The sequence below is a fragment of the Ahaetulla prasina genome, chromosome 17 (genome assembly GCF_028640845.1).
Source record: "Ahaetulla prasina isolate Xishuangbanna chromosome 17, ASM2864084v1, whole genome shotgun sequence".
In the NCBI taxonomy this organism is placed as follows: Eukaryota; Metazoa; Chordata; class Lepidosauria; order Squamata; family Colubridae; genus Ahaetulla; species Ahaetulla prasina.
This window is the reverse complement of record NC_080555.1, coordinates 88,229-106,055: the sequence shown is the minus strand read 5'-3', so window position 1 is coordinate 106,055 and position 17,827 is coordinate 88,229. Positions and strand designations below refer to the sequence as shown.

Sequence of the window (17,827 nt, the reverse complement as noted above, 5' to 3'; positions counted from 1 at the left end):
CGGGAGACGCCGCCGAGCGCCCCGCTCCTCCTCCTGCAGACGGGCCCCGGGGACAAGCGGGCGGAAGGCCCGCCAGAGGACGGCGGAGGCTTCGCGAAGAAGCCGAAGGGCAGAGGAGGCGGGAAGAAGCGGCCTTCTTTCCAGCTGCGCCGGCTTCAAGGCGCCCTCTTGCTGGAGGCGCCGGCAGTTCAGCGGGACGCGGCAGAGGAGCCGAAGCGGCAGGTTGAAAGCGAGCCCGGGCCGGCGCAGGCGCGCTTCGGCCGGCCGGCCAGGAGGCTGCTGGGGATTGTAGTTTAAGGCGGCGGGAGACTGCCGCTCCCAGGGAGCGGAAGGAGGGAGGGAGGGAGGGAGGAAGTGCGGGCCGGGCTCTTCCCCAGCGCGAGGAAAGCGGAGGCGCCGCGGGTGCCGGAGGGGAGCCGGCAAAATGAACGTGGTGCTGGCGGTGAAGCAGTACATCTCCAGGATGATCGGCGACAGCGGGGCCGGCATGAAGGTCCTGCTGATGGATAAAGAGACGGTGAGCTGCGGCGGAGGGTTGGCACGGGGGAGAGGAGGGGAGGGGAGTGGAGTGGGACGTTTCGTAGCGCCCCGGTGCTCCCCGTCGTGCTCGGCGGCGCAGGAACCCAATTCCGAGCGGCCTCGAGCCCTTGCTTTCTCCCTCCTCTGACTCGCTTGTCCTAGACCAGCATCGTCAGCATGGTGTACACGCAGTCAGAGATTCTGCAGAAGGAGGTCTACCTCTTTGAGCGCATCGATTCGCTCAACCGGGAGAGCATGAAGCACCTGAAAGCCATCTGCTTCCTCCGGCCCACCAAGGTAACCCCCTCCTGCTCCCCACTCAAGGCCCTGTTGCTGCGGGGCTTCTGCTCCCCCCTACCCCCTACCCCGGTCTCACAGGCAGCTGTCATTCCACATGACTCTGCTCCCCAAAGTCGGGTGGTGGTGGTGGTGGTGGTGGTAGTGGCTCCACTTGCCCTGGGTGCCAGAGAAGCCTCTCTCTCCAGGCAGGTGCCACCTCAAGACTACCTCTTCCCCCTCCCCAGTTTGTCACTGCCTGAATCTTGACTCCCAGCCTCTATCTGTGGTGCTGTCAGATATTTTGCACCCCCAGAAGAGGTCTGTGGTCCTCTGGGTAGCTTTTTGCTGAATAAACTCAGTTATACTTTCTCCTTTACTGGTTTCCTGCTAGTTTGCTGATCTTTCCATTTTTTTCCCACTTTGGATTTGTTTCTTCCTTAGGAAAATGTGGAGTATCTTATCCAGGAGTTGCGGAGACCCAAATACAGCTCTTATTTTATCTGTGAGTACACCAGGCCTTTGCCAGCATCCTTCCTGCATTGTGTTCTCTCGTGCATAACTTACGGCAGGACTCAGGATTTTTGTGTGCACTTATCCCCGGGGCTGCTGCTTCTGGAGACAAACATACTGACTGACTGTTGTCTTGTTTTAACCGAACGAGATTGGCGCAGCAAGCAAGTACTGGCTGGGGGGAAGACAGGACATGTTGCAGGGGCTTTTCTCCTTTTAACTTTTCCTCCTGTGAAATGCCACTACCTGTTATTCATCCTGGCTGAGCCAGAGGGAGATGGGGCTTTTAGTTTGTCCATCTGGTGGGGGGCAGCTATGCAGGTGAAGTATTCAGTTCAGTGAATACTTAAGTGTATGTTTAGTCTGCAGCTGGCCTCACTGCCCATGAATCTGCTTTGGGCTTTGCTGTTTCAAGAATCTGGCATACTTACAATCTAATAAAATTTGTATACCATGGTCTTGATATTATATAGGTTTCTGCTTTATTCACCAACGTGGCTTGGTGGATGATCTCTGGAGGGCCAGGGATAGGGGTTACTCCTCTGCCCTGGTCCTATTAGACCTCTCAGCGGCTTTCGATCACCATCGACCATGGTATCCTGCTGCGCCGGTTGGAGGGTTTGGGAGTGGTGGTTCTCCTCCTACCTCTCTGACCGGATGCAGACGGTGTTGACAGGGGGGCAGAGATCGACCCCGAGGCGCCTCATGTGTGGGGTGCCGCAGGGATTGATTCTCTCGCCTCTCCTGTTCAACATCTCTATGAAGCCGCTGGGTGAGATCATCAGGTGTACGCTGATGACACGCAGCTGTACTTTTCCACCCCAGGCCACCCCAACAAAGCTATCGAAGTACTGTCCCGGTGTTTGGAAGCTGTACGGGTCTGGATGGGGAGGAACAGGCTCAAGCTTAATCCCTCCAAGACGGAGTGGTTGTGGATGCCGACACCCCGGTACAGTCAGCTGCAGTTGCGGCTGTCTGTTGGGGGCGAGTCATTGGCCCCAATGGAAAGGGTGCGCAACTTGGGCGTGCTCCTGGATGGACGGTTGTCCTTTGAAGACCATTTGACGACCGTCTCCAGGAGAGCTTTTTATCAGGTTCGCCTGATCCGCCAGTTGCGTCCCTTCCTGGACCGGGATGCCCTATGCACGGTCACTCATGCTCTCGTTACCTCTCGCTTGGACTATTGCAATGCTCTCTACATGGGGCTCCCCTTGAAGAGCACCCAGAGACTCCAGTTAGTCCAGAATGCGGCTGCGCGGGTTATTGAGGGAGCAGTTCGGAGCTCCCACATAACACCCATCCTGCGCAGACTGCACTGGCTGCCTGTTGTCTTCCGGGTGCGCTTCAAGGTATTGGTGACTATCTTTAAAGCGCTCCATGGCTTAGGACCGGGATTTATATTGATATATTGATCATCAATTGTGTTGTAAATGTTGTACCTTGATGAACGTATCTTTTCTTTTATGTACACTGAGAGCATATGCACCAAGACAAATTCCTTGTGTGTCCAATCACACTTGGCCAATAAAAAATTCTATTCTATTCTATTCTATTCTATATCTACGGGACCGTCTACTGCCATCTTCTATCTCCCAACGACTGGTGCGTTCTCACATAGAGGGACTCCTTAGGGTGCCGTCAGCCAAGCAATGTCGACTGGCGGCCCCCAGGGGGAGGGCCTTCTCTGTGGGGGCTCCTACCCTGTGGAACGAACTTCCCCCTGGACTTCGACAATTACCTGACCTCAGGACCTTTCGCCGCGAACTTAAAACCTATTTATTCCGCCTTGCTGGACTGGCTTGAATTTTTAAAATTTTAAATTGATTTTATGGGTTTTAAATTTTTGTAAATTTTATAGGGATATTGTATTTTAAATGTGGCCAATTGAATATGTTTTTTAAGGGTTGTTCTTAGTATTGTATGTGTTGTTTTCTGTATTTTATTCTGGCTGTGCACCGCCCTGAGTCCTTCGGGAGAAGGGCGGTATACAAATTAAAATATTATTATTATTATTATTTAATTTGAACTTCAGTTAGGTTTTGATAACCCAGATTAAATTTTCTGTATGCAAGAAAGGGATGTGGCTACATGGCTAAATCATTAAATTGTACACGCTCAAGTACCCTATCTGAGCCTGCAACAAGGACACAAAGCTTGGCCTCTAGGATCACTCTTAGCTTAAGTAGCCACATTGATCCGGTCAGGGACTTTTGGCCTAAGTGGTCATAAAACTTCCAATATTCACCCACAGAGCCTTTGGAATAGGTAGCTTTATTCTATTTTTATTACTTTGGTTATGTTCATGACCAAAATCTATTGATAGGATGGTTTAAAACCTCTATAGAAACACCAGAAAAATCTCTGTAAAAAGTAAACTATCTATAAAAAGACAAATGACAATATATATGATCTGATTTTGAACTGCAGCAATTGGTTAAATGATAGTTTACTGATGTATTATGTCTCATAATGAGGTCTCCAAGTCAGGTGATCCGCTTTTGCGAAGCAGGAGCTGATTGGAGAAGAACTGCAGCTAGTGCTAAAGTCCCAGGTTAAATGCAGGCCAGTACGTGTAAGTGGGTCCTGCTTTTTGCCTGCACTCATCCCTCTCTTCGTTCTTCTTTTCATACTGCGATATTTTGAGGAACTTTTCAAAAGACTGTTTGTCCCTTACTGGCTTCTTATCAAGCTGTCATTTCAGATTTCAGCAATGTGATCAGCAAGAGCGACGTCAAGTCTTTGGCAGAAGCTGATGAGCAGGAAGTGGTAGCTGAAGTGCAGGTATGTGCTGCCCTGGCATCTGGCACAGTCGAGGTATTTTAGAAGCAGAGGACCCAGCCCCCAGTAGGACAAAGGCCTTTTAACAAAATTGCCGGCTGTGCAGAAGGCCAGGCCTACAGCTGCCTGCTTCCAGGGACTGGGCTGACCACAACGTCATAAGTCAGTTTATTGTTGGCATAACAGTGGATCTTTTCTACTTTTCTTTTGGTAGGAATTCTATGGAGATTACATTGCTGTGAATCCACATGTGTTTTCTCTCAACCTCCCTGCCTGCTGTCAGGTAAGGCGGCCGTTGCCGGGCAGGAATGTATGTTTGAGAGCGGCGGGACAGAACTTCTAGTGCTGTGATGGCGAACCTTTTTGGCACCAAGTGCCCAAACCGGAACAGGTGTATGTACATGGGCACGCGCTGGAGCGCCGGAAACTCAAAGACCAGCTAGCCAGTGCGCATGTGTGCCAGCTGGTCTTCGGGTTTCCAGCACACACACGTGCGCCGGCCAGCTGGTCTTTGTGTGCGCAGGAGCACCGGAAACCCGAAGACCAGCTGGCTGGAGCGCACATGCCTGTTTTCAGTCAGTTTTTCGGGCTGTCCTCAGGCCATTTTTCGGGCTGTTTCAGGCCATTTTTCAGGCCAAAAATGGCTCAAAAATGGCTACAAAACAGCCTGAAAACAGTCCAAAAAAAGGCCTGTTTTTTAGCCATTTTCAGGCCGTTTTCTGGCACTCTCATGCCTGCACCGGAAACCAAGAGAGCAACTGGTGATGGCACGTGTGCCCACAGAGAGGGCTCTATGTGCCACCTCTGGCACACATGCCAAAAGTTCACCATTACGATTCTAGTGCCACTGCCTTTCAGGTGTCAATCTCTGGTTCTTTTGGGCTGACTGGGCAGAAAGATAAGGAGAGCTTGCTGAAAATTGCACTTCCTAAAGACTTTAGCTGGCATTCTGCCATTTTGAGCTTCCGTGGCTCTTAAGAGATGTTAAGACACGAGTGATGGGTTTTCTTCAGTGGGATTACGAAGCGGTTCTATTTAGGTAGCAAAACGATCTTTACAGGAGCAATTTTGCTCTTCGATAGCTAAAAATGAGAACACTGCAACATTGGGAGGAGGTTTCTTTCCTCCCTGCAGCCTAAATGCTGTTTTTGTATATACTGCAGTCATGTGACAGATACATTGAGGAAGTTTGTTTTGGAAGTCAAAGCTTGCATCATTGCTGGCTTTACTTAAAGCTTAAATCAAAGAGGAGAGTGATGACGTAACAGCTGAAGTCTAGCCAAAGAGACTCTCCTTTAGGAAAAGCGTTTACGCTTTGAAGGGGGGGAAATGCCTGCGATACAGACACCTCCACTCCCCATTAGTTTGCTCCTAAAGAGCCAGAGCTCCCCAGGACCTCCCCCTGATACTTGCTTGGGGGCCGAGCCTGGGCGGCTCTTTTGCAACTCTCGGCTGTTTTCTGTTTCCAGGGCCACAACTGGGAGCCAGCCCATTTATGCAGGACTACTCAGGGCCTCACCGCCTTGCTTCTTTCCCTGAAGAAGTGCCCCATGATTCGTTACCAGCTCTCTTCTGACTTGGCCAAGAGGCTGGCTGAAGGTGTCAAGGTGTAGTTTTATATTCTCCCTGTTTGTTGTTGTTGTTGTTGTTGTTGTTGTTGTTAGTTGTGAAGTCATGTCCGGCCCATCGCGACCTCCAGGCCTTCCTGTCCTCTGGAGTCCATTTAAGCTCACGCCAACTACTTCAGTGACTCCATCCAGTCACCTTGTTCTCTGTCGTCCCTTTCTTCTTCTTTTGCCCTCAATTGTTCCCAGCATTAGGCTCTTCTCCAGTGAGTCCTACCTTCTTAGGGCCCGGGTACTTACGGGACCGCCTGCTGTTACCTTATGCCTCCCACCGACCTGTACGCTCACACAGAGAGGGTCTTCTCAGGGTGCCGTCCGCCAAACAATGTCGGCTGGCGGCCCCCAGGAGTAGGGCCTTCTCTGTTGGAGCTCCTATGCTTTGGAACGAACTTCCCCCTGGTTTACGCCAAGTGCCTGATCTTCGGACTTTTCGCCGTGAGCTGAAAACGCACTTATTTATTCAAGCGGGACTGGCTTAAAAGTTTTTATTAAATTTTTAATTGGGGTTATTTATGGATTTTAGGGTTTTAAATTGTTTTAAATTTTGGCCATCTTTGTAATATGCTCGGTTTTAGTTTTGTTTTACTGTGTATATTGTGGGTTTTTATTATCTGGCTGTACACCGACCTGAGTCCTTCGGGAGAAGGGCGGTATAAAAATCTAATAAAATAAAATAAATAAATAAATTAGGTGGCCAAAGTATTAGAGTTTCATCTTCAGGATCTGGCCTTCTAAAGAGCAGTCAGGATTGATCTCCTCTAGGACTGACTTGTTTGTTCGCCTTGCAGTCCATGGGACTTGCAGGAGTCTTCTCCAGCACCAGAGTTCAAAGGCCTCAATTCTTTGGCGCTCAGCCTTCTTTATGGTCCAACTCTTCCTATTTAGTAGAGCCAAAAGCCTTTGGCATTTGCACAGCCTATTTCTGTATTTTTAGAGCATTGGCGTTCTGCCCCCCCCCCCACCCAACAGAGGAATTTCTTTTGCCTCAAACAGCAAGTGATCACGAAAGAGTATGAGCTCTTTGACTTCCGTCGCACCGAAGTCCCTCCACTGCTGCTGCTCCTGGACCGCTCGGACGATGCTATCACTCCGCTTCTGAACCAGGTGAGTGGCCGCTATAAGAGCTGCAGAGTTGGTGAAGGAAGGGCTATGCCACCATGGCTGGGGTTTTCTTTTCTTCCTCAAATAGCACCTCCAGAGAAATGACTGTGCCCTCTCTCCGCTTGCCTCCCTCTCTGTCTAGTGGACGTACCAAGCCATGGTCCACGAACTGCTGGGAATTAACAATAATCGCATTGATCTCTCTCGGGTCCCAGGCATCAGCAAAGACCTGCGGGAGGTGGTCTTGTCTGCTGAGAACGATGAGTTTTATGCCAATGTAAGAAGCTGCAAGCCTTCATTTCAGATTTTGGATTCTAGTTCTGCCAGTAGGTTCTCTTTCCCCTGCCCCCAGCTGAGGCTCTGGATTAAAACCTGGTTTATTCGCTCTACCAGGGCTGCGAGGTGGACCCTGGACTATATATGCATCACCCTTAATATGCTTGTTTGGAGCTGAACTCAGTCAGTGATTTAACAAACCATGGCTTACTATGATGTGTACAATCATCCAGGTTTAGCCAAATGTCAGGTCCCTCCAACATAACAAATGTGGTGCATATGGCTGCACGGAAAGCGCTTTTAATTAGGCACTTCCGGTTCCATATTTCCAAATGTTCTGCCCCGCTTCCTGGGATCCTTTTATTCAGGAGAGTGTGATCCAGTTGAGAGCCAGCTGACCGATTGCGATGCTCCTTTGTGGCAGCTGGGGTTGGAGATGGGTTGGGCAATCTCTGCGCAGCTTTTCCAATTTGTGAGAGGTTGCTATCCTGGGGTCTCCCTTCCCCTCTTCAAATGGGTCCCTTCACCTCTCCTCAGAACATGTACCTGAACTTTGCGGAAATTGGCAGCAATATCAAGAACCTGATGGAAGATTTCCAGAGGAAGAAACCCAAAGAGCAGCAGAAACTAGAATCGATTGCAGACATGAAGGTGAAGCGAGGGGGTGAAATCTACTTACCTTCTCGACCGGTTCAGAAGTGCATGCACTCTGCTCGTGCATGCATCACATGCGCACCCAGACCCTTCCTGCATGTGCAAAACCCTTCTGCGCATGCGCAGAGAGTTAAAAAAACAGGTTATTTCCTGGTTAACACCAGGACGTAACGACAACTGGGCTGGTGGGTGGAACCTCGCGCTGCAATTGCCACCGGTTCTCCAAACCACCCGCCGGCATCGCTGAACCGGTAGTGTTTCACCCCTGGGTGGGTGGGATATCTGCTTGCTCAGCTGTGGGCACAGGAGGGTAGGCAGCTGCTTGTACCCGAGTGTTGAGGTGTGGTGGTGGGGAAGCCTGTTGTCAATGCAGGAGCTCTCACGATGAATTAGCTTGGAAGAGGCCTTTGCCTGGTCAGCCAGGAGTCTCCCCCAAAGCTCTCCCTTCCCCTTCCAGGCCTTTGTAGAGAACTATCCCCAGTTCAAGAAGATGTCTGGCACCGTCTCCAAGCACGTGACAGTGGTGGGGGAGCTCTCCAGGCTAGTGAGCGAGAGGAACTTGCTGGAGGTGTCCGAGGCCGAGCAGGAGCTGGCCTGTCAGAATGACCACTCTGGAGCTCTACAGGTACCTCCGGGGCCCTGCTCCCACACGCCAAAGGGTGTGAATGTGCGTGTCGGAGCAGCATCCAGAGCGGGAAGGAAACAAGACTCGATACTCCCACGGTAATGCTCCCAACACTAGTCTAAGGAAAGTCTGTGCTCCCTCATTGTGATTGCCAAGATGTGTTAGCCATGGGCTGTTCCATACCGTAGTTATGGCTAAGCCCTCAGGCTGTTTAACTTCTGTCTGAGGATGTGATGGGCATGCTGGTAACCATCATTTTGAATGAATGACCCAAACCCAGTTAATAACATCTTGGTGAACAAACCTGAAGGGGGTGAACCGATCATTCGGTGCCTGCCTCCTGAGAGTTTCAATTGTATCAACGTATATCCTTGCCCTCCCCCTCCGCAAAGCGTCCCATTTGGGCTTCCTTTTCACTGGGTGTTTCTTAGAGCGCTTCCATTCTGTAGCCTTCTGTCAACTGGCTGTCAGCATTCCAGAAAAAGACCCCAACTCCAAGTAAAAACTCTGAAGCAAGCATCTTTCAAAGTTCTATTTACTAGGATAGGTAAACTGGCACATCTGGGAAAACCCAAATCTGAGAGGTCCGGGTTTTCCCACAGTAAATCAACCAAACCCCCCCACCCACCCAAAACCATCCCCTCACTCCTCAGTCGAACACATGCTTCAATCACCATCCGTCCCCTCTCGAGACAGCACTCCGACCTTCTCCAGATGCAGGATCGGCCTGACCTTGAGCGACAGGAAGAATGCTATTTTGTTTAAAGACAACCCCTCTACTAAATCCCCTCCCCCGACTTTCCCACACAAGAGAAAGTGGCAGCACGGAAGCTTCCGGCCTAATATGGCTTCCAAAACTGACACTGGCCCAGGGAATGGAATTTAGTTGAGGGAAGGCCCAGAGATCACCTGGAGGCCATGAGGAAAGCAATCTTCTCTGAATTCCACCATCCCAGGATGTCGGAGGGAGGGAGGGAGGGCCTGCTTCGAAAAGAGGGATTTGTCCCACGAGGAGAGACTGATGGTTTGAGGGCATCTGGCTATGGGGTAGGCAGAAAATCTGCCCTTTAGCTGCTTCAAAGGCACAATCTCCTGGCCTTGGCCTCTAATGCCATGGCCACGGGGCTCAGTGGCCCACCAGTAAAAATGCCGTCCCTTTCAGAGATGCTGTGAGGGATGAGCGCAAGGGGCAAGGAATGAGGAGGCCCACGGTTGAAGAAAAGCAGGCAGTCTTTCCAGGAAGGGGCTTTTTTCATTGGGTGCCTCCGTGGCCATGCAGGGATGAGAGAAACAGATCTTGACAGTGTTCTCCTTTGCCTGAATCGCCTTCACCTTGCTATACAGTCCCTGAATACCTCTGAGGAATAGGAAAGTCAGTCTGAGGAATAGCAAAGTCAATAGGAAAGTTTTCAGTCACTGAAAACTTCTGAGGAATAGGAAAAAGTACAGCGTATCTTCTTGAGACCTGGCTTCTTCCCTGCTCTGCTTAAGGTCCTGGGCTTTCTTGAGAGCGGCCGCTTTCTCTCTCTCTCCATAGAGCATTCGACGGCTCTTGCAGAACCCCCGAGTGACTGAGATGGATGCTGTCCGGCTGGTCATGCTCTACGCCCTCCATTACGAGCGACACAGCAGCAACAGCCTTCCAGGCCTCATGCTGGATCTCAAGAACCGGGGGGTTCCCGAGAGGCTTCGCAAGGTAAGGAGCCTAAGGGAGGAAGCTCACCTTTCCGGCTGGTTTAATTCCATTCTTTCCGGATTGGATGGTTCTGGGTTTGGTAAAAGTCAGCAGCTTCTTGAAATCTCTGCAGAAAACTTGCAGGTGGGTGGTCAGAATGTCCAGCGGGAGGGCCATGTTCAAGCCTCACAGAAGTCTTAAAAGTGATTACCCCCCTCCCGCTTCTTAAATAGTTGGTACCTGCCATTACTGAATACGGAGGAAAACGGGTTCGGTCGAGTGACCTCTTCAGCCCAAAGGATGCAGTGGCCATTACCAAACAGTTCCTCAAAGGGCTGAAGGTATTTTTTGTTTCTGTTATTCTTAGCTATGTCCGTATTGCAGTTACAGTTGTGCTCTTATTCTGGAGGGGGGTGGTTTACAAAAGGGCCAAGTAAAACGGATGTGTGTGCAATTAATACAGCAAGGAAGAATTATGTTTGCCTATGAAAAGCACAAAAATGCAGTGAGTTCCATAAGCCCTGAGATGGGGGCTGAATTCTCTCTCGTCATTCTGAACGTCTCCTTCTTATTAGGGGGTTGAGAATGTGTACACGCAGCACCAACCTTTATTGCACGAGACTCTGGATCAGCTCATCAAGGGGAAACTGAAAGACAACCAGTATCCGTACCTGGGGCCCAGCAGCCTGCGTGACAGGTAACAGGACATCAGGAGTGGGGGGTGTTGTGACCCAGGCCCAAGTAGGTAGTAGTAGACACAATCAGTTCAAAAACTGAGGACCCAAATTGTTGGGGGGGCAATAAGTTGACTTTGTAAAAATATACAAATAGAATGAGACTATTGCCTTATACACTGTAAGCCGCCCTGAGTCTTCGGAGAAGGCTATACAAAAAAAAAAAAAAAAAAAAAACAAACAGACGTTATTAGAACAGCTGAGAATTAATTCATTCTCAGCGTAGTCCAAACTAAATCAAAGCAAATTCTTCATAGCACAACTCTTCAGTCTTATCACCAACCTTGGTCTAATTAGGCAAACTGCCAAAGGCTTTTCTTGGCAAAAGTTCAAAAGCAGAAGACGCCGACAAGAAATAAATGCAGCAAGACAAAGAGCAAATGTATCAACATTGTTTTCCGACAAAGAGCCCAAACGCCATTGCTGGTCTTTTAAGCCTTATGGGAGGGGCCAATCATCTCTTGGCCCTACTCCCGAGTTGTCCTCTTTGCTTTAGCTGCTCTTGCCTTCTGGCAGCTCTTCTCATGTGTGCACTAGGAACAGGCTCCTCCTGTTCCTCTGCCTCACTACTGCAGCCTCTGGAGGCTCCAGAGTCCGCACATCACTCCCAGATGGCTCTGGCTCCACCTCTGCCTCCGACGCAGAGCCCTCATCCGGGCATTCCCCAGCCTCCAGGACTGGCCCATGTTCTTTCTCAGCCTCATCGCTGTCCGACTCCGTTGCCAGCTCTGCAGGCTGCTGGTGGACCACAACAGGTGGGAGAGAATGTTTTTGTTCATATGTGGCTAATTTAGACCCTCTAAAGGGCTAAATTTGATAGGGCAGTTAATGAATTCGGCATTTGCAATGATCATTGAGGTTCTTTTAACATATGAAATGTTAATGGTCCCTTAGCTGAGATGCTATTGTTAGAAACTGCCTTAAAGGCCATGAGATAGTAGAGTGAGGGCTGAATAAATCTTCCCAAAGGTGGCATGCCCTTGATGTGAGGGGCTACAACACCCACCTCTCCTTCCTGCCTGCCTGCCTGCCTGCCTGCCTTGCAGTCCACCTTAGTTTGAGGCAGGAGGCTCAGAAGGATGGCAGGTCAGTCACTCAAGGGTCAGTCTATAGAGGAACACAGATGGCAAAAACACATCGGCATTTGCGCAAAAAACGCTCTGAAGTATTGCTGTGCTCATCAGAAGCTGCTACAGAGCACCCTCATAAAACACGTACAGGATTTCTAAATTCGGGCAGACCAACATCTACAGCAAAGCATGCCAGTCATTGTAGGAGTTGAAGAAAAATAAATTTTACTTATTGATGTGGGTAATTTTATATTGAGCACTGAAGGAGCCCAAAAGAAAGTGGAGAAGATTGTAAACTATTGGTTTTTGACAGCTGAAATATCAAAGTTATGGAATAAACTGGCAAAATTCCCCCTCCCCTAATTTTTGGACCATTAGGAGTTATAAGAATGGAGTTGTTAAAACGGCTTACAAAATTAGAATTGTATCATTTTGCAATATTAAGTTTACAAGGTACAGCTTTGCTTGGAACTGCATATACATTTCAGCGGCATTTGAAACGAAGCTTGAATTGGCCCTAAATGAACAGTATTGATTGCCAGGAGTGATCTTCAACAGAAACCCTGTGACGCTGCCAGGCAAGCCTCTGCGAAGATGGCTTTGCCCACCAGGCCTTGCCTGGTCGGAGGGCAGGAAGATGTAGGAGCAGCTCTTCCAGAGGAGTTTATGGGGTCAGAGTGCTGCTCTCCAGCTAAGAGGGCAGCCTCTTGCCCCCTTTCCTGCCCTTTTCTGAGCTCTCTGCCCGTGTTCGTTCCAGGCCACAAGATATTATCGTCTTCATCATTGGTGGGGCAACCTACGAGGAGGCGCTGACTGTTTACAACCTGAATCGTACCACCCCTGGTGTCCGGATCGTGCTGGGTGGGACGACGGTGCACAACACAAGGAGGTGAGTTGAAGGTGGGCAGAGCCATTGCCGTCCTTTTCAACCATGTGTCTTTTTCCTTTTCCTTCATAACGGAATGCTCTAAGAATATGTCTAACTGAAGAGCTGACCCGCATGGAGGCCACATCCATAGCAGACGTTCAGATGGACACTTGACTTTCATGTCTGCCCAAATGCCTGCCTTGCCTTCCATTGCTCTGCGTGTTTTAGGCAGGAAAATTCTGGGGTTGGTGGGTGAAAGAGGAACAGGTGCATATTTGGATATTTCCCCACCACCACCACCACCATTCTTGCACAAAAAGACCTGGTTTTCATTATTTGTTGGGTGTGTGGCCGCCTTTCCGGAGCCAGACTGAAAAAGCAGTTGAGGTTGCAATAGGGAGACTGAGGCATGGAAATAACGGGGTCCTCCTTGGCCCTCTTTCAATTTAATTTATCTCACATCGTTGATGTTACAAAGGCAAAATCAAGGTGAGAGGTAAATCTAACCAATAATAAGGAAAATACAAACTCTGTGCAAGTGTGTGCTTCCAAGTCAGCCTTGGCTCCTAATAATAATAATAATAATAATAATAATAATAATAATAACAGAGTTGGAAGAGACCTTGGAGGCCTTCTAGTCCAACCCCCTGCCCAGGCAGGAAACCCTACACCATTTCAGACAAATGGTTATACAACACTTTCTTAAAAATTTCCAGTGTTGGAGCATTCACAACTTCTGCAGGCAAGTTGTTCCACTGATAAATTGTTCTAACTGTCAGGAAATTTCTCCTTAGTTTAGGTTGCTTCTTTCCTTGATTAGTTTCTACCCATTGCTTCTTGTTCTACTCTCAGGTGCTTTGGAGAATAGTTTGACTCCCTCTTCTTTGTGGCAACCCCTGAGATATTGGACACTGCTATCATGTCTCCCCTAGTCCTCCTTTTCATTAAACTAGACGTACTGAGTTCCTGCAACCGTTCTTCATATGTTTTAGCCTCCAGTCCCCTAATCATCTTTGTTGCTCTTCTCTGCATTCTTTCTAGAGTCTCAGCATCTTGTTTACATCGCGGCGACCAAAACTGAATGCAATATTCCAAGTGTGGTCTTACCAAGGCATTATAAAATGGTATTAACACTTCACGTGATCTTGATTCTATCCCTCTGTTTATGCAGCCCAGAACTGTGTTGGCTTTTTTGGCAGCTGCTGCACACTGCTGGCTCATATCTAAATGGTTGTCCACTAGGACTCCAAGATCCCTCTCATAGGTACTACTGTTGAGCAAGGTACCACATATACGGTACCTGTGCATTTTTTTTTTTGCCTAAATGTAGAACCTTACTTTTTTCACTGTTGAATTTCATTTTGTTAGATAGCGCCCAATGTTCAAGTCTGTCAAGATCCTTCTGTATCTTGAGCCTATCTTCTGGAGTGTTGGCTATTCCTGCCAGCTTGGTGTCATCTGCAAATTTGATGAGTTCCCCATCTATCCCCTTGTCCAAGTCATTGATGAAGATGTTGAAGAATACTGGGCCTAAAACAGAGCCTTGGGGTACTCCACTGCACACTTCCCTCCATGTGGATGGAGTTCCATTGAGGACTACACTTTGAGTGCGGTTGGTCAGCCAGTTATGAATCCATCTGGTGGTGGTGCTGTCTAACCCACATTTTTCTACTTTATCTAGTAGTAGGTTATGGTCTACTTTATCAGATGCTTTACTGAAGTCCAAGTAAATTATATCGACAGCATTCCTCTGGTCCACTAATTTTGTCACTTTGTCAAAGAATGCAATAAGATTAATCTGGCATGATCCGTTTTTGACAAATCCATGTTGGCTTTTGGTTATTACTTTGTTTGCTTCTAGGTTCGGTGATTAGTTGCTTGATTATCTTTTCCAGAATCTTCCCTGTTATTGAGGTCAGGCTGATAGGTCTGTAGTTTCCTGGATCTGTTTTTTTTTTCTTTTTTGAAGATGGGAACTACATCAGCTCTTTTCCAGTCCTCTGGCAGTTCCCCTGTGCTCCAGGATCTTTGAAAGATATAGTTCAGTGGTTCTGAGATCTCGTCTGACAGTTCCTTCAGAATCTTGGAATGTAATACATCTGGTCCTGGTGATTTGAACTCGTCTAGGGTAGACAGGTGTTCACTTACCATTTTTTCCCCTATTTTAACATATTCCTAATCTGTTTTTTTATGGTGCTGTTTTTGATAGGTTGGATTGTTTTTTCCTTTTGTGTAAAGACAGATGCAAAAAATGAGTTAAGTAGATCTGCTTTCTCCCTGTTGCTTGTCACCTTCTTGCCACTTTCTCCCAGCAGTGGGCCAATTGTTTCCTTTTTTCTTGTTTTTAACATGTTGGAAGAAGCTTTTTTTGTTATTATTTACTTTTGTCGCTAGCCTTTGTTCATTCTGAGCCTTAGCTTTCCTCACTTCATCTTTACAGGCTCGGGCTATTTGCTGATATTCTGCCTTAGTTATTTGCCCCTCTTTCCACTTTTTATACTTGTCTTTTTTGTCTTTCAATCTATTATTTTTCTTCTTCATTGGTATTGTGCTAGACTGGGCTTTTATAATCTCACTTTTCAAAATTTCCCAAGCTTCTTGAATTGTTTTCCCCTTGAGGATTCTCATCCATGGAATCCTTCTCAAGCTCTCTCTAAGTTTATTGAAATTAGCTCTCTTAAAGTCCAAGACTCTAGTTTGACTTTGTTCTACTACTTGTGTTTGCATAATGTTGAATTCCAATATTGCGTGATCGCTTGCCCCCAAGGTTCCTGTAGCTTCAACACCTTCTATTATTTCATCTCTGTTAGTGAGAATTAAGTCCAATATGGCTGATCCCCTTGTTCCCTTCTCTACTTTTTGGGAAACAAAGTTGTCTGCTAGGTTTGTTAGGAACCTGTTGGATCTTCCACTTGATGCAGAGTTTGTCTCCCAGTTGATGTCAGGGTAGTTAAAATCCCCCATTACGACTGTGATGTGCTTCTAGGAAGTACTCCTAGGAAATGCCTGGATGGGTGCCATGCCGTTTTTCTGCCACTGTTTTTGGAAGCGGTTTGCCCTCACCTCCTCCTCCTCCTTCCTGGGGCTGATGGTTCCCTGGTTTCTAGCCTGGAGCCTCAGACACCAGACCAGAGAAGATCTCTCAGACTGACTCAGCAGAAACCTCTAGCAGGAGCTTAACAAAAATCTGAGATATTTCAGATATTCTTTTTGCAAAGTGGCCTCAGACGTCATTTCTGAAGCCTGCAAGTTTCTTCTCATCTTTCGGAACTTACGGATGGTTCCTGGCAGGGGTGGGTTTCAATTTTTTTTACCACTGGTTCTGTGGGTGTGGCTTGGTGGGCGTGGCATTGGAAAGATACTATAAAATCTGCATTCCCTCCCTACTCCAGGGGAAGGTTACTGCAAAATCCCCATTTCCTCCCGATCAGCTGGGACTCAGGAGGCAGAGAATAGATGGGGGTGGGGCCAGTCAGAACTTTTACTACCGGTTCTCCGAACTACTCAAAATTTCCGCTACCGGTTCTCCAGAACTGGTCAGAACCAGATTCTGACACTGACACACACACACACACACACACAGCGCCTCACAAAGCCCAGCCTTTAGGGCCTCTGACCATTCCTGGATCAGGCCAGGGAAGCATTCTTTCCATAGCATTCTACCATCTTTTCAGGTAGACTGCTCCTGAGTCAGGCGGCTCCCTGACTAGGATGCTGAGCAGGAGAGAACTTTTCTGCCTGGACAGCCCACCTCCGGGTGTCTTCTGGCCAGTCAGAACTTTTACTACCGGTTCTCCGAACTACTCAAAATTTCCGCTACCGGTTCTCCAGAACTGGTCAGAACCAGATTCTGACACTGACACACACACACACACACACACACACACACACACACAGCGCCTCACAAAGCCCAGCCTTTAGGGCCTCTGACCATTCCTGGATCAGGCCAGGGAAGCATTCTTTCCATAGCATTCTACCATCTTTTCAGGTAGACTGCTCCTGAGTCAGGCGGCTCCCTGACTAGGATGCTGAGCAGGAGAGAACTTTTCTGCCTGGACAGCCCACCTCCGGGTGTCTTCTGGCCAGTCAGAATTTTTACTACCGGTTCTCCGAATTACTCAAAATTTCCGCTGCTGGTTCTCCAGAACTGATCAGAACCTGCTAAAACCCACCTCTGGTTCCTGCTTTGCTCCTTATCCCTTTGCCTAAGTCTGCCTTTGGCAGGTCCTACTTTCCTGGCTTGGTTCTCAGCTTCAGTGGTGTCAAGGCGGGGATGCCTTTGATGCAAAAGCGGGAACGCCCTCGTCCCCTGTCTGCCCTCTCTGGCCCAAATCCTGCCCGTTTGGCCCAACCCAGACATTGGCCTTTGGAGCCAGCTGATGAGAAATGGCTGCTTTTCTTCTAATTTCTCCCTTGGTGTCTTTCTATCTTCCCCAGTTTCCTGGAAGAAGTGTCTGCTGCTGGCTTCCGAGGACGGGGTGCAGAGAGTTCGCAGGGGATGGGCCAGGCTGCAGCCAGGCGGCTCAACTGAGGCAGCACCGCCATTGGCTCTTTCCTAGCCATCTCAGACCAAAATCTGTATGAAGTGGTTCAGAGCTTGCTGAGCTCCATGCTTGGCCTCCTGGATAAGTGCTGCAGAAGATCACCTTGAGGTCTCCCTTCACCTATTACACACATACACAGCACAGATGGGATGGAGACCGTAGTTCTTCTCTCTCTCCCTCTGTCTCTCTCTCTCTTTCTCTTTCTCTTTCTCTGCCTCTGTCTCTCTCTCTCTTTCCTCTGTCTCTGTCTGTCTAACTGTCTGTCTCTCTCTTTCTCTTTCTCTGTCTCGGTCTCTCTCTCTCCTCTCTCTCTCTCTCTCTCTCTCTCTCCTCTCTGTCTGTCTGTCTCTCTCTCTCTCTCTCTCTCTTGGGTGTAGCTCCCTTTCATGGTCAGTTCTCAGCTTGTTGTCTGCCTCCTGGGCGGGGGGCTACCAAGTGAGCCTCTGTGTGAACTCCAATAAAAGGACACTCTGGCAGAGACCATGTGGGTTTCTTATTTAAAATGAGTGAATATCTCTGGAAGTGCTGCAGGCTGGCTGGCCAGAGAATGGGGTTGCTTGTGGAAGACA

General features: G+C 48.6%; 1 protein-coding gene across 3 annotated transcripts; it reads left to right on the top strand.

The window, feature by feature from the left end:
- The first annotated feature begins 353 nt into the window (after nucleotides 1-353).
- Nucleotides 354-17,753, top strand: VPS45 (vacuolar protein sorting 45 homolog). 3 transcript variants are annotated; one of them, XM_058160665.1, is made up of 15 exons: nucleotides 356-517; nucleotides 682-816; nucleotides 1,240-1,300; nucleotides 4,010-4,089; nucleotides 4,301-4,369; nucleotides 5,556-5,693; nucleotides 6,705-6,815; nucleotides 6,955-7,089; nucleotides 7,626-7,739; nucleotides 8,200-8,367; nucleotides 9,905-10,063; nucleotides 10,276-10,383; nucleotides 10,618-10,739; nucleotides 12,604-12,735; nucleotides 17,152-17,745. In XM_058160665.1, the coding sequence occupies exons 1-15, from the start codon at nucleotides 425-427 to the stop codon at nucleotides 17,243-17,245; spliced, it is 1,719 nt and encodes a 572-aa protein (XP_058016648.1). In that variant the 5' UTR covers nucleotides 356-424; the 3' UTR covers nucleotides 17,246-17,745. The 3 variants fall into 3 exon arrangements, with proteins under 3 accessions (XP_058016650.1, XP_058016648.1, XP_058016649.1); XM_058160666.1 differs by having other exon boundaries at nucleotides 378-517; nucleotides 687-816; nucleotides 17,152-17,747; XM_058160667.1 differs by lacking the exon at nucleotides 8,200-8,367 and having other exon boundaries at nucleotides 354-517; nucleotides 17,152-17,753.
- The last annotated feature ends 74 nt before the right edge of the window (nucleotides 17,754-17,827 follow it).